Source organism: Haliaeetus albicilla, chromosome 26, assembly GCF_947461875.1.
Source record: "Haliaeetus albicilla chromosome 26, bHalAlb1.1, whole genome shotgun sequence".
Lineage (NCBI taxonomy): Eukaryota > Metazoa > Chordata > Aves > Accipitriformes > Accipitridae > Haliaeetus > Haliaeetus albicilla.
Window position 1 is genome coordinate 8,081,186 of NC_091508.1, and position 16,190 is coordinate 8,097,375.

Here is a 16,190-nt window from a genome sequence, read left to right on the forward strand (position 1 = left end):
AAGGTAAACAAATTTAAATACCCCAAAACAGAATCTCAAGAACAGAGGCATGAATTATGGAGGAATGTGTTAGCCCTAGGCATTTCCAGAGCCATGATTCAAGGTCAGCCTACTGGCATTATCTTAAGACTGATTGAAGCATTCCAGAAACAAGATAACAGTGAAACAGTCCCTAGGGAGAAACTGCAGAACATGAAGTCAAAACTTGAGTAACGTCCAGGAGGCAATTAGGACCGCCTGTCCGGAAAGTGGAGGCTTATGAGTAGATAAGTGATGATGGCCCATATGTTTTAATTCTAGTTGGTCCTCAGGGACAATTGGTGAAGCTTTTAATAGATATGGGACCACAAATTTCAATACTAACACAACAAAATGCCGAGAAGCTGGGCATGTGATGCGGACAGCAAAGAGTTAAGATTACCAGCGTGAACTGAGCCAGTGTTGTGTGTCAAACTGCCAAGGTCAATTTATGGCTCCCAGGCGAAAAGGGCATAGTGACTACTTGCTTTGCAATTAGAGATCATCGTGAAAATATTTTAGGTTTCGATGTTTTAAAGGGACAAACCTGGCACCTGCCAAATGGCAGTGTGTGGTCTTTCAGCTCAAATATCCATCCCAGCCCAGGCAGAAATTGGGTTGCCACAGTACGGGTACTCCATGCAGCCTCTGCACTCCCTGATTAAAAAATCACTAAAGTACCACAATATCCGATTTCTGCTGTGGCAGGAAATGGAACTTGTGAAGTCATAGCTGATTTGGAGAAACAACAAATTATCTCCAGAACTCACTCCCCATAGATCTCACCTGTCTGGCCAGTTTGGAAACCAGATGGGGGGTGGTGTTTAACAATTGATTATCGGCACCTGAATGTTAATACAGCCCCCCTAACAGCTACTGTACCAAACATTGCAAACTGAACAGCTACTTTGCAAGAGCTGCACACCCATGGATGGCAGCTCTAGATGTAAAAGATATGGTCTTTATGGTTCCCTTAAAGGAGGAGGATAAAGAGAAGTTTACTTTCACTTGGGAGGGAATACAATATATCTTTAACAGACTCCCACAAGGGTATAAACATTCATCCACAATTGCTCATGCTGCACTTGCTGAACTTTTCCAGTCTCACTCCCCCAAGATGAGAAACTGTACCAATATATAGATGGTATTCTGATTGGAAGAACTTTCCCTGAGAAGGTGGGGGAAGCAGCAGCAGCAGTATGGCAAACACTAAATAAAGCAGAAATTGAGATTGCACCCGAAAAATGTCATGGACCAAGTAAAGAGTAAAATTTTTAGGTACTTGGTAGATAGCAGGCAGTGCAGTGCTTCTTCCAGATACCTTAAGAAAACTCGAAGAGCTGCAAATGCCCCAATCAAGGAAGGAATTACAACAATTAATGGGAACTTCAGGATACTGGAGGAAGTGTGTACCTGGCTTTTCTATCATTTCCTGTCCATTGTACTCAGTCTTACAGAAAGGCAAACCCTGGGAGTGGGAATTAGAACATAAAGAGGCGGTCAAAACTCTAACTGAAGAATTAAAAACATATCAGTCACTGGGACCAGTACACCCCTGTGACCCTATTACAGCCGAATGGGGTTTCCCCAGAACGCGCTACTTACTGTAACCTGTTCCAAACTGGCCTTGATGGGCCAAAACAACCTTTATTGTTTAGCTCAACCACATTTAAAGAAACCAAACAATGATAGTCTGAATGGGAAAAGGGACTTCTATCTTCAGTCTGAGCAGTTAAACAAGCTGAGAGAATACCTGTGTAAACTAGAGGACCATTTAATTTACCAGAAGCAACCCTAAAGGGGACTGCTCCCCTAGAAGGCGTTGCACAAAAACCCACTAACAGAAAATGGTATGCCTACCTAGCAGGACTTGACTTTAACTAAACCTCACGGCCCACTTGCCTAGGAAGCTACCAAGAGCAGTGGTACAAAACATGGAATTAGTGCACGATGGATTTTTCCTTCTTTTTAACGGTGTAACCTGTTTGGACTCTCGCCACCTAAACAAGTCTCCATTTTCTCTTACAGCACCCTGCAGGATGGTAAATGGAAATGCTGTGTTCATGTTACTATAAACTGAGCACAAAGACAAGTGATTTAAATAAATTAGAACACCCATTGGTCTTCTCTATTAGCACTGCGAACTACACAATGGTTCTTATATCTGATATACTGCCTCAATGGCAAAGAATTAATGAAAGGGACCACCAACTGATTGCGGATGCACTTGGTGTAGCCCAAGATAATGTTTCTCTAGCTCTTAGTTGTATCCAAGCTCAACTGTGGATGCAATCTATGGTAGCAGCAATTAGAAGAGAAGGTGAAGAGGGCACCTTACCCACTGAAATTCAAAAGGTAATTTGGGATAATGCAACTAAATTTGAAAAAGAATTCCAGTCCTGGTGGTATTTAGTCAATTTTACTTATGACCCCATCAATAATAAGGTCATAGCTTTTGTCTTACCAATACACAATGCTTTGGTATACACCATATACCCAATCACTGCACTAGGATTAAATCACAATGGAGCTATACTTTATCTTTTAGAACATGGAGTATGGGCCCAACAAAACAGAAACAAATGGCAAACTATTGATGTTAATGCATGCATCGTATGGGAACAACAAGGATTTATTTGTGAGAGTAACACCATCAAAGCCCAGGACATTTGTCTTGACACTGAACAAAATGTTTGTCATTTTGAAATACATCCCAATGAAACCCCTGAAATTGTATTTGTATATATTGGAAAAGGATGTGTTTGTATGAGAACCCTTTGTGATTTTATATTCACAGATAACAATACTGTAGATATAAGTAATCACTCAAATATTTGTGTTTGTAACTTTACTAAAATTATGGGATGCAACTTTTCAGCTCCTGTTATGTCTTATCAATTGTTACAGTCTGATTATACATTGAGTCAAGATTTATTGCCTACCCCCATCCGAATGGATCTTACATTGGTGAAGAAACTACTACAACACGACGACCTGTGTCAGCTGCTAGAACACGTCCAAAACAATGGACAAAACCCCCTAACCATTGTTCATCATGATACAGAAGAGATACATGATACACTGTGTCTTGGAAAGAGTGAAGAAGGATGGAGAACACCATTGGTGGGAAACTCTTCTTGGATGGTCATTGATAGCAATGGGAGTTTTTAATTTCATGCTTCACCCAGTTGCGATTTTATGAACTCTAATATTGCTTATAATTGTATTGTATATGAAGGTTTGGTACATGACAAAACAAATAATCCAACTTCGACCACCCAAAACATACAAATTAATGCATAACAAATAGCAGCGCTTCACTATCTACTTAGCGTGAGTCTGTAAGCGCACCAACTATCAATATACTATTTATGGCACAGAGGCAAGAGGTGACCGTACCACCACTCTGTGAGGGTAAGATGAATTGACTATAGTTACTGGGTGGAGTGTGACAGTGTGCTCCCCCCACCCCAACCTGACCTGTATTGCCCGTAACCCTGCTCAAGTGATAACCACCAGTGGCCGTCCTAATGGATGTGTCTGGTCATGTGGATTCGGGGGAGACAAGATAACAACACAATAGCCAAGGGCTAATTTGAGTAATGTGCCTACCTAACCACGGTACTGGTCAATGTCCGACTCAAGCCAAATTTGGAAGAAACTAACATCTGTAGTTGGTATGTAAATATGACTACAAGTCAATTATCTTACTCCATAACTAGTGGACAGCCCAGGGCCTGTTGAGCTCTCCTGCACGACAGCAGGCTGGGCTGCATGTCAGGATCTCCCCTTGAGTAGAGACACCTCTCAAGGTCACTCCTCAAGGTTGAGAGAATCCTTATTGTGTCAGATACTCGGTAAGTGAATTGGGAATAAGCATGCCGAAACTTTGAAAACTTAGCTAAGTTAAGTGATATAAACGATTGAGTGTGCATATATAATCCTTTAGACATAAACCGTTGACCAAGTCTGGGACTAAGTCTGGATCCAGCCACACCTAAACTCCTCTCTGAGAAGGAGTTCAGAATGCAAGGGGGTCCTTTCTGAACCTTGTGACTCAACAGGAGGGTCTCCCTGACAGTTTTGTCTGACCCTGTCCTCCATCCAGTAAATAATCAAGCGTACCTTGCCATCGAATCTTGTTAAACAAACCACTGTCACATTTACTAACAAACTTCATTAAATCACTGTTTTGTATCAGTAAACATATTGCTACTTCTCTCTTACAAGTGCATCACTCCATCTGTGACACCACCTCACAGGATGTCCCTATGTCCAATAAGCCACCACAGCCTTGAACCAAGGTAATCTCACACACCCTGTCAGGTGGATCTCTTCACCCAGAAGTAAACTGAGACATGGAGCAGTAAAAACTTGTCCCAGCTGTGCCCTGAATGGAAAACACAGCCAGCCTCTCCTTCCAGAGTGTATTTCCCTCCCAGAGGCAGGGATGAAATCACAGCTACCTGCCTAGGCATGACATCTGGCAAGCAGGTCTCTGCTTACTGGGGAGCTGGGGGGATCTCCATGAGGTCTCCCCGACTCATCCCAACCCTCCACAGCTACACAGGTACCTGGTTGCGGAAGGACTCGGCCCGGATAGGATCCTCAGCTGCCAGTGAGATGCTGCTGAGCAGAATGAAGAGCAGGATGAAGTTGGTGAACCAGGTGGCATTGACAATTCTGTGGCACAGCATCCGAAACCTGCCATGGACAGAAATGACAGGAGATGCTGAGAGTGGCCAGAGGGACATCAGATAGGGGCATGGTAGCCTGGAAGAGGGTTATGACTAAACCTTGAGGACAGGAAGGCCCTAGGCATGAAGGGATGTCTGTGCACCCCTTCCACAGAGACTTTTACCAGTGAGCTGGCTCCCTTCAGAGCTGGCTGTTATGCACAAGTAGGACCCTATTGGGAAGGGTTGGCCAGGCCTGTCTCCACAAGGCAGCGAGAAGGGTCAATGCCTACTTGTTGGTTGGGCTGAAGATGAAGAAGGAGCTGGCTTCAGGCATGGGCACAGCCTTCTCTTTCAGCTGTAGCTCTGCGAGGGGACGTGGCCGAGGACTCAGGGGGATTTCAGGCTCATCTTCCTCATCATCACCTGCACAGTGGCCATGAGGAGGGAAAAGGAAAGAATCACCCAGAGAGGGAGAGGGAATGTGACCTTACAGACAATCCTCTGATCCTGTGATCCTGATTTGGCATCTGTGCCAGGAGGACCTCAGTACCCCAAGGCTGGCAGAGGGTCACCACATCCTTTGCTCCTCACACAGCCAGGATTCTGGCACCATCCCTCTGCAGTTCCTCCCCAGCTTTCCTGCCGTGCTGCCAGGGACACATCTTACCTGGGAAGTCTGCAGAAGGGTAGGGGTCTTTGATCTCATTGACATTGGATTCAAATTCGTCCACTTTTAACTGAAACAAGGGAGAGACAGAGAGGACATGCAGCTGAGTGTGCCAGTATTGCTGCCAAATGCTGCATGTGGGCCAGACCCTATCCTCTTGGAAGTCATGTAGGGCAAGCAGTGTCTCTGCATTTGGCCCATACAGCACCAAGTACATGGAGTCCTGGCCCAGGATGGAGTAGGGTGAGGGGAAATACCTCAGGGATGCTACAATCTGAGCAAAGAGCAATACCAAGAGTATGGGACAGGGGAATGTGTGCTGTGCAAGAGTCTGGGGCCATGCACCTATACCATGGGTGGAATAAGACATGGGGTAACTCCTGGCTGATTCCCCATGGGACATCTCTGGAAAGTGGATAGGGAAGCAGCTGCTGGACAGATGTTTGTAAGAGGCAGTTCTGCACACAGTCGGCACAGCTGAATAGAGGGGTTTCCATACAGGTGTGGTGTGGACATCAAGGAGGTCTGGGATGCTGTTCACTTGCTCTGCTCCCCTCCACACTGGTGTGCATCAGCCCATCTCAACCACTGACAACTGGCTGTGGCCAAGGAAATGAATCAGAGGAAAAGGATCCCCAGCAATGGACCTGTTTCACCAGGCAACATGTCCTGTCTGTGCCCAGAGAGTCCCCATCACCAGAGGATGCTAAGGTGAGGAGTGATTCTGGCCCAGAAGAGTCCAGACCCAGGTTGGCTCCAAGCCTTTGTCAGTCCTGGCTGGTGGGAGGAGGAGCCTGGTCCCTCACCAGGAGCTCCCCAAGGCTCAGCTCCACCAGCACTGACCTTGGCTGTTGTAGGAATCCCTTCTCCCTTTGCTTTCTGCTCAAGCTTCTTTGCCAGCATCTGCTTCTCATCTTCAGACTTCTCTGGGTAACCTCTGAGTGGAGAGGAAGGGAGAGCAGGAACTGAACTCTGGGCACAGGTATGGGTGATTTTGTTCTGTCCCCTCACACCAAAGCACCTGGTCTGGGAGCTCCCACTGCCAGGGACTGCAGCACTCACCTGGACATCTTCCGCCGCTTACGTTCCTCTGCTTTGGCCTTCTGGGCTAAGGTCAGGCTCTCAGCCTCAGCCAGATTATCAACTGCGATGGCCAGGAAGACATTGAGGAGGATATCTGGAGGGACAGCGCTAAGGACGTGAACTTGGTTCCTGTTTGGAGGATATGGCCAGAGCTGTCAATGGTCTCCAGGGTGCCCTGAGAAACCTTCCTGGAGCTAAGCCCTTGAGATAACCCTGGCTGGTGATCCCTAACCCTGCACCCATGCTTGTAGGTACTGAGCTTTGGGCTGGCTGCCCTCTCTGCCTTAGCTCAGTCCGTCCAGCTCAGCCTTGTTACTGCATTGACTGATGACTGAATCTATGCCTGCTGGTCATCCAAACTTGCCCCGTGGTGTGCTTTCCTCGACTCCAGACCCCAGCCACCACCAATGCAAGCCCTGAAGCCTGTGGTTTGTTCCCTTGCTGTTCAGAACTGAAAAGCTTAAGGCAAGCACTGAAAGTTTAAGGAAGCCCCCCCCCCCGCTTCACAGTCCTGTGTAGCTGATGCTATGGGGCTCAGTACAGGGAGCCTGGGCCTGGCTTTGCAGGCAGAGGATACAGTTCCCACAAACAAAGAGGATGATGAAGTAGATGCAGACCAGCATGCCAGGAAAGGATGGGCCCCCATAGGCCATGATCCCATCATACATGATTGAATTCCAGTCCTCTCCAGTCAGGATCTGGGAGCAGAGCAGAAACAGGGACTCAGCAGCCTTCAGAGCAGAGCACAGCAGAACCCCACAGCTTGATCCTGCCCTCCTGGCTCCAGCCCCAAACCTTTATAGGCCCTACAGCCCCAGAGCCAAACCCCACCTCCCTGCTCAGCCCTAAACCTGCACTACTGCTCGTGACCCCAATCACATTTCCCTGCTCCTGCCCCAAAGCCACATTGCCTCCCACAAACCCACATCTCTCTGAGCCCCAGCTCTTGCCAGGAGACCCACAGCCCAGGTGAGACTCCCAGCACCCTGTCCTCCAGCCCCCTGCTGCACCTCCCACAGCACCATACCTGGAAGACACTGATGAGGGCCTGGGGAAAGTTGTCGAATGTGCTGCGCCGCACTTCCATGTCCTCAAAGTCAAACTTGCCCCCAAAAAGCTGCATGCCCAGCAGTGCAAAGACAATGATGAAGAGGAAGAGGAGGAGGAGCAGTGAGGCAATGGAGCGGACTGAGTTGAGCAGGGAGGCCACTAGGTTGCTCAGGGATGTCCAGTACCTGGGGAGAGGAGAGACAGGAGTGTGTGGGAGGTGAAGGAGTGGGGAAGGCTGTGGGCAGGACCAGGTAGGCGCAGGGAACAGCCTGCCTGGCCCAGGGGGATGTGCAGGAAGGGGGAGCTCTGAACCAGCACCACTCAACAGGCTGGGCGCTGGGACTGCTCTAGCCAGGCCCCAGGAAGTGGAAATGAAGCTCCAGGCCTGGTGTGACAGGCAAAACACCCTGCTGCCTGCACAGGGCACCAGCAGGTGGGATGGGGAAGGGGGATGAACACACAGTGGGTTGGTGCCAGGAAGAGAAGCCAGGAGTCCTAGTCCACATCATCCCCATTTACAACACCCCAGAACCCAGAGTGAGAGAGAGACCCCAGGAGACTTCCAGCAAGCCCTCCTCTGTCCTCCTCGCCTCTAGACCATGTCCTAGAGACAGAAATCCCCAGCTTGGCCTTGTTCCTCTATCCAGGAACTACCAGCTCTGCTCATGCTGCAGCCCTCCCCAGGGACAAGGCCAGTGATGCCTGGGGACTGTGAGCCACCAGCGCCCACAGAGCTCCCTCCCCAACCTGGTGATCTTGAAGATGCGGAGAAGCCGGATGCAACGCAGCACAGAGATGCCCAGGGGTGACAAGGTGCCCAGTTCCACCAGGATGGTCTCCAAGATCCCCGCACACACCACGAAGCAGTCAAAGCGGTTGAAGAGTGACATGAAGTACTGGCGCAGACCCAGCGCGTACATCTTCAGCAGCATCTCAGCCACAAAGAGGGCTAGCAGCACCCGGTTGGCATTGTCTGGGGTGCAAGATCCAGCCCATCAGAGCATGGACCTCTTAATCTCACCATGGCACAGCAGTAAGGGAAGGAGGGCAGTGCTGCTCACCTCCCTTCTCTGCCCGCTGAGAGCTGCAGCTGCAGCAAATGCTCTTTTTCGAGGAGTACACAGGAAGATGAGGAGAAGGGTGATGTGTAACTGTGTGCTTGTATGTGTAAGAGTGTGGCTGTACTGTGCATGCAGTGCGTGCATGTGTACTGGGCTGTGCGTGTGTGTACATGTGGCTGAGCTGTGTACATGTGCGCAGAGCTGTACTTCATGTGTCTGTGTGTGTTTGCATGTGTGTGGGTGCAGGTAGCGTGACTCCATGCATAAATGTGTGTGGCTATACTGCATGAGTACATGCAATGTGTGTTTGTGTGTACTATGCATGTACAGGTGTAAATGTATACACTCTATGTGTGTTCACCATGCAAACCCATGTCCATAAGAATATATATGCTGTGCATGTATAACTGTATGGACCACACATTCAATGTGCAGCTGTGTGACAGTGCAGGGGGGATGGTGTACACACACTCATGTGCAGGCTGTGTTTGTGTGCATGGGCAAGTCTACATGTGTCTAACAGCCCCTGTGCCATGCCAGTGTGGCTGTGCATGCACAATAATAGTTCATGCATGTCTCCGGGGCAGCGGGGTGTCCCAGGCCCTCCCTCTCCCTCAGGCTCTTTGCTCACCTTGCACCTGTGTCAGCCATTCTGGCTGAAAGTGGTGCTCAGAGGCAATGGAGAGGGTGTTCAGTGCCACCAGCAGGATGACAAGCCAGTAGAAGAACTTGGACTTCACCACATCCCTGCACTTCCTACGAAACATTCGGTTCCAACGCCTCCATCGACGGCTGGAGAGACGGCCAAAGGGTCAGCCCAGGGCTGTGCCTACAGACTGCAGAGCAAAGCCACCCCTGCTCTCTTCTCCAGGGGCCTTCTCTGGAAAAGTCTGAGGAACATAACCCTGCCCCTGGCACTTGGGTGCATTCACTCAGGCATTGCAGTTCATTCACACAAACACCTCCTGGCTCCTTTCTGGCCTACAGTCACCTCTGGTTGGCTGCTACAGGCCCAGCTCCTAAACCACAAGACAGCCTGCACGGGCCGTGAGAGGATGCTCAGAGCCTGGTCCCAAAGTGAAGGGGTTGTTCACCTTGAAGTGGCTTTTTGCCAGTACCAGAGCAAAATTCCACAATGTTTGCATCTCCTCCTGAGCACACAGCCCCTGACTCTCCCCCAGAAACCAGTGGCTGACAAGAAAGCCTGGCCCAGCCAGGACAGCAAGCAAGAGACTGTGCAAGCCCACATGCAGAGCAGCAGATGGTTCAACCAGTGCATACTTACAAGTAGAGAATCCACTTGTTCATGCCCTCAATTTCATACAAGCTCTCTGACTCTGACCCTCCTTCATCCGATGGCATCATACCTAAGAAGGGAACGACATCCCAAGCTTTCACTGGACCCCTTGGGAAGAACATGTGGGAGGGAATCTCTCCCTGGAGCACATCAGGAAGAGCTTCCCCATCAGAAGTGAAACCAAGAAATACTGTCCCAAGGAGACAGCAGCAAGAGTTTGGGTAGAAGGTTTTGAGTGTCAGGTGCAAACCAGGAACACCTGCCCTGCAGCAAGAGCAGCAGCAACCCAGACAGGCAGCCTGAAGAGACAGCAGTGTGTACGTAGGGTTCCCTCAGTGCAAGACGCTCCCAGCATGGAGAAAACTGGGGTCAGTTGTGATCTGAGCAAATGCTGAACAACAGGAAGTTTGTAAAAGCACTGACCACAGGTGTGGAAGAGGTGTTTTGTCTTTCCAAGTATTTCCGAAGGCTTTTTGCACACATGTATCGCTCAGCTTGAGGCATCAAAAGTTATTTCACTAGGCAGGGTGGCATAGCAGATGCAGTAGCTCAGTGGCAGAGCTCCCCAGCCCTTTCTGAGCCATTGGCTAGATGTCTGTATGTTCACCCCCCTCCCTCAGCCACTTCTAATCCCTTAAAATTGTCAAGCAATGGCAAGAAATTCATGCATCTGTTAGTGTGCAAGCTAGTAACCCTGCACTCTGACCCTGAAAACAAAAGTGCACATGCTCCTCATGGCTTCTCATGGTCATTTCAGGTGCACTTTGCCAAAGGAGACCTAGGGCTTGCTAGTACTCTGCAAATATGAAATACAGTGGTTGAGGTGGAGATTTAGCATGAGGGCCAAGTTATTGCTAGTTTGGGTCAGTTTCAATAAAATTATTCAGGAAAGGAAAAAAAACAAAGAAAGAGGAAGGTAACTGTTCTGCAGAAGTCAAAGCATTTTGTTTCATAGGTTTTCAAGCAAAACGAGTCTTTGTGACTTCTCCAAAGGTCACTACCCTGCCTCTCTAGGATGGTCAGTGTTAGGAACCCAACCCTCATGCTAAGGGTCTTTGACCAAGCAGAGCTGCTACCTTCTCCCCTGGCCCGGTCACTGTCCATGACCTCAGCATGGGTGATCCAATCCATGTAGCCCTTCAGATCCTCTTCCAGTTGCTGCTTCTCCCGCAGCTTCTGAAACGTGCCCCGTGACTTGGCCTTCTCACGCTCTTTGGTGAACTCACTGGGACAAGGCAAGCAGCAGAGTGAGACTCAGGAGGGGGACGGTGTGGAGGTCAGGTACCACAGCCCTGTGCCAGGCCAATCCTTGCAGAAAGGTAAAAGCCTGAAATACCCTACCACTTAGTGTTACCACTACATTGCTCTAGTGACTTTCCTCTTTCTTAGCCCTGTTCCATGATGCAAGATCATGGGGGATCATCACCTGATGCCTGATGGCAGGCAAGGTTTCTTCCCCACCACTGGCTGCTCTTTGGGAGCTCCTTGTTGCAGGATGCTGTGGTTGGACATGCCAACTAAAACTAGACATTGGAGGCTATGGGAGTTCTCCAGCCCTGCTAAGGATTAGAGCAAGTGGGGTTTCACCCATCTGAGGGGCAGAAAGCTGCCCCAAGCTCTCCATGTGGGGAAGGTGAGCTCATCCTATGGCAAGTAAACAGGACACTCTTTTCATGGTAACATGGGAAAGACAGGTATGCCAATGCAGGGGGTCTCACTCTTCTCATTCTTTGTTAATTAATTTCTTTTCTCTCCTGGTATCTGGCAGGACTGTAGATCTGCTGCCCAGCCAATCTGGTGTTGCTATGTGTTAGTAACAGGTCTCAGACAATATAACAATAATTAGACATACTACGCCTCAGGACTTGTCAGGCCTTGCCTGGATTTTCCTGATCTGAAGCATATTTTAGCTATATTTGCAAAAATACTTCAGAAACTTTTGCTGTGTCTGCAACTTAATCTAGGATCAGATGACTACTGTCCAGCTTGTCCTGCTGTTACAGCCAACTTCATGCAAAGGTCAGGTGCCTGTGGTCTGTCTTGTGGTTTTGAGCTTGTTTTAGCTATATTAATACCCAATTTGTTTTAACCTTGTGCAGTTGTATGGTTCTTGCCATAGAAAAGGACTAAGAAATCCACGTAATCAGGGTATAACTAACCCTTGTGAACTAATAGAGACGATGAGTGTGATCCACTTACACACACAGGATTGAAACATATAAAAAAGACCCTGAGCCTACACAGAACTGAGGAGAGAAGCCCCCCTCACTCCCCAGGACAAAACACAGTTTCCAGCAACAAAACTGGGATGCTGGCACCTCACCACAACAATGCATAGTAGGTTGAGCATTGCACCAGAGATATTTTGTGCATAGCAGCTTTAACTGTACTGCTATGGGAATTACCACTACTTGAGTCATTTGGCATAGAAGTGTTATGATCATTGTAACCAGACTGACGATAGCTCGTTGTTGTATTTGGATGAGACTGCTGAAGCGTTAATTAGACTAACAGTATTTCTCTTGCATCCCTTGCATTCATATCAGAGGTGTTTTCCTTAGGTTGGCCATAAGGAAATCATGTGTGCTCACAACAGGACGGCAGCGCTGTTGGTACCAGTGAGAATGAGTGTCTCAACCCACAGCTGTGGGGTAAGGACTGCTGCTTTGAGCTCCCTGCTCAGCTTCTTTTGCTGTGAGTGCTGGCAGACACACTACAACACTACAAACACCTAATAATGTGCTCCATGGCTGTGTTTGCTGACAGCTGCTTGTGCTACAGGGAAAAGATTTCTGTGTTAGGTTTTGAGCTAAACCTCAGACAGTCATGAACACTAACACACAAAGTAACTCAAGGCTTAGAGTTTCTAAGCATGCAAAAAAAAAGAGAGGAATGGGAGAGTAAAAAGGAACAGAAACCTTTCGAGGCTTTCTTCTTGTATAGCTAAAACCAGCCAATGTCAACACTCTGATCACGCTCACTGATCTGCTGGCAAAGAGAAAGGACAGGGTGGCACTTACCCACTCAACACCCCCAGCACCAGGTTGAGAACAAAGAAGGAGCCAAGCAAGATAAGGCTGACGAAGTAGATCCAGGGCCATTCATTCCCAATGGCATCATTCACCTGGCAAGGAGAGAGGCAGAAGAAGCATTCTGAACACAGTCTGCTGTCTGTCGCCTCTTAGGGCCCCCTCAACAGCCTCTGGGAGCTTTGCCTCCTCTAAGGTGAGTGCTTGGGATGCTAGCAGATAAACCTGACTCTGAGCCCTGGCTCCTTATGACTGCCTCTGGTTTTAGAGGAGGTAAAGCCAGACCCAAGCATTTTGGGAACAGATTTAAACATCAGTCCCATGCCTAAGGCTCAGCAAGAAAGTCTCTCAAAGACTGCAAAACATGGGGTTTTGCTGGAGAAGCATCCACCAGCCAGCCATTGCTGTGCCTGGCCTGTACCCCTTCACAAAGGTGGTAGCTGGAGCACCGTACTGTCTGTCTGGAGAGCAAGGACAGCTTCGGCAGTGCCTGCAGAGATGCAGAAGACATGCCTGGTGCATTACGGGATGTGTATCACAGTATGAAGCTTGGTGGGGGCAGGATGTCTTTCACTGGTGGAGAGACCTAGCCCTGCTATGGAGTCCTGTGTCCTGGAGGGAATTCCCTGCTCTGAGGCAGGACCAGCAGTCACCTCTGCCGAGCTGGGCACCAAGCCCAAGCTGCTGATGCGTACCCAGTAGAGGACTTCAGTCCAGCCCTCCATGGTGATGCACTGATAGACAGTCAGCATGGCAAAGCCAAAGTTATCGAAGTGAGTGATGCCATTGTTGGGCCCTGGCCAGCCGCTTCGGCACTCAGTGCCATTGATGGTGCAGTGTCGCCCGTGGCCAGAGCTGGTACATGGGGCTGGCTTCTCTGATGCCACCGTGGCAATCACATCTGAGGGGGAAAGCCATGGTGTGAGCAGCAGGTTAGGCCAAGTACAGCAGGTCTCAGCACCTCCCAGCCTCCTGCAGAAGCTTTCCAAAAAGTGCCCCTTTCATCACCTCCTCACACCACATACCATCACCAAGCTGTGTGCTGTACCAAACATCCTTCAGTCCAGCCACACTCCCAGGCCTGATGCTGGCACAACCAGTCTTTCTGCTACCCACAGAACCTCTGTGGTCCCCACAGCAGCCACACAGAGACATCTCTGCCAAATCACCCCCCTGACACAACCCCACCTGTCCCAAGGTAGTAGCAGGTCTTGTGCATCTTGCCCTTGAAGAGCTCTTGCCCAACAATGGCGTAGATGATGATCATGAAGAGGACCAGCAGGGCAATGTGGAGCAGAGGCACCATGGCCTTGATGATGGAGTTCAGGACGACCTGAAGGCCTGCACCAAGGAGAAGGGAGAGGTCAACCACTTTCTAAACAGCTTTGGGTGCACCTTGCATTCCTGCCAGCCCCTCTGACAAGCAGCCTCTGAAATGCCCTGGGTCAAGGGAAGAGGGGCATAGGTTGGTTGGGGCTGAAATCTCTGAAGCAAGAAATCCTTTCTCTACCCACCATGCAAGCATGCAGAAGACCCCAGCAGAGCAAGGCACCAGGCAGTGCTGGAGGCCGCTTCATGCCCCTCCATTTATTCGGTTGCTCTCATTCTGACTGTATTCACATGAGTTATGGAAGAAGAACCCTGCCCTGAGAAACTAGAGTGAGGTCCTGGCCCCTTTCACACTGGCCACCAAAAGGTGCTGACACTGAGCTATGGAGGGAGCTATATGTGTGCCTACATGCAGATCCTCAGTGTCGACAACTGCAAGCTGTAGGGATGAGCAAGAACCTTGGGCTACTCTGCACCCACCTTGTTGCTGGGCTTGATCCAGCAGCGACAAGAAACCTGCCCCATGGCCCCCCACCCTGGCCAGGCACAGGGGTTCAATCCACCCGCCAGCCCTTCATGCTGGCAGTACACCTAGCACCCACTTGGCACTCCGGACACCAGGCGCAGGGGTCTCAGCACACGAAATGCTCGGAGGGCCTTCACGTCAAAGCCGCCTTTTCCCCCTGAAGTTCCTCCCTGCTTCGCATTGACCTGCTCCAGGGTCATGGTGATAAGCCTGAAAGAGCCGGGGTACAGAGCAGGGCAGGAAGCGGGAGAAGCAGAAGAAAGGAGAGGGAGAAAGAGAAGGGCATGAGGATGGAGACCAAGAAATCCGTGCTAAGGATTCAGAGCTCTGCAGGCAGGAAAGCGAGGGACAGGACTCTACCAGCTGCAGTCAGCCTGACCCAGGGAACAGCTCTTGGCTAAGTCCAGCTCCTGGGTGCACTTGTGGCTGGGCACCCCTCCACTGGGTGCCACTTGCACTGCTGAGCACCCAGGGGCCCTCCCACCCCCTAGTGCCCAATGGACCTTCACCCTGTGTGCCAAACCCTGGAGGATCCCATGCCACTCCTATTCTCCAGGGCAAGGAGACCCAAGAGGCATTAAGGAGTCAGACAGGAAGAAACAGGGGTTAGAGAGGATCCCAGGGGATGTCAGGGCATGAAAAAGGGTCCCATGGGAGAAGGCCATGAACTAAGTCTACAAGTTGCCCCCAAACCCACTGCAGTCACTAGAAAAATCAATGTAGCTGATGGGCTGTGGACCAGGCCTGGCACAAGCTGAGCACCAGCAGCTTCCCCTCCTTGCATTACCCTAGAGACACGATGGAAAAGTCGAGCACGTTCCAGCCATTTCGGAGATAGGCATCCGTATGGAAAAGAAACCCATAGGCAATTATCTTGAGCATCGCCTCAATGGCAAAGAAGATCAGGAAGGCGTATTCAATCTTCTCCTGAGGATTGGAAAGGCAAGCAGGAAAGGATGCTCTATTAGAGCACACTGTCACCTCCCTTGGTATCACCACCATGCACGGCTGCCCCCCGCATGTCTCTGGATCAGCCCCTGCTACCAATCCATCTGTGATCTCCCACACACACCAAGCAGCACTGTGGCTACCCTGAGCAGGAAGGGCTGGCATGCTGAGCCACCACATGCCACTCTCTGGCCTGCAGCATCATCCCCTGCATCCCTTCAATGGCACGCTGCCAGGACCATGTCCCTGGGCTATGGGTACCTGTTCTTACAAACTACACCAGCAAAGCCACCATTTCCAAACTCAGCACTCAGAGGTGCTTGGCTCAGGCCACTGCACATCTCCGGTTCTCCTCCCTGCTGCCTCACCCTTCTATTCTCCCATAGCCTTCCTCCCACAGAGAGCACTGACGACTTCTCATCTTCTCCAGCTGAGGGCTTGCTGGGTCTGTCCTGGAGACACCACACAGTCACCATGGGACAAGCCAGCTGCATTGTGGCTTC

At 50.0% G+C, this 16,190-nt stretch overlaps 1 protein-coding gene across 7 annotated transcripts in view; it reads right to left on the minus strand.

Annotated features, from left to right (window-relative positions):
• CACNA1S (calcium voltage-gated channel subunit alpha1 S) overlaps window positions 1-16,190 on the minus strand; it is a 56,364-nt gene that overhangs the window by 23,889 nt on the left and 16,285 nt on the right. For 6 of the 7 annotated variants that reach the window (XM_069771249.1, XM_069771246.1, XM_069771247.1 and 3 more), the window contains 16 exons: window positions 15,527-15,666; window positions 14,816-14,949; window positions 14,073-14,225; window positions 13,580-13,785; window positions 12,876-12,979; window positions 10,932-11,080; window positions 9,844-9,925; window positions 9,190-9,350; window positions 8,245-8,470; window positions 7,475-7,682; window positions 7,025-7,145; window positions 6,427-6,541; window positions 6,208-6,301; window positions 5,365-5,434; window positions 4,988-5,120; window positions 4,593-4,722 (listed from right to left, as the gene is read on the minus strand). In XM_069771249.1, coding sequence (XP_069627350.1) covers window positions 4,593-4,722; window positions 4,988-5,120; window positions 5,365-5,434; window positions 6,208-6,301; window positions 6,427-6,541; window positions 7,025-7,145; window positions 7,475-7,682; window positions 8,245-8,470; window positions 9,190-9,350; window positions 9,844-9,925; window positions 10,932-11,080; window positions 12,876-12,979; window positions 13,580-13,785; window positions 14,073-14,225; window positions 14,816-14,949; window positions 15,527-15,666 — 2,226 coding nt within the window. Of the gene's footprint in view, window positions 1-4,592; window positions 4,723-4,987; window positions 5,121-5,364; window positions 5,435-6,207; window positions 6,302-6,426; window positions 6,542-7,024; window positions 7,146-7,474; window positions 7,683-8,244; window positions 8,471-9,189; window positions 9,351-9,843; window positions 9,926-10,931; window positions 11,081-12,875; window positions 12,980-13,579; window positions 13,786-14,072; window positions 14,226-14,398; window positions 14,487-14,815; window positions 14,950-15,526; window positions 15,667-16,190 lie in introns of those variants that run through there. The other variant, XM_069771250.1, reaches the window with a different exon arrangement.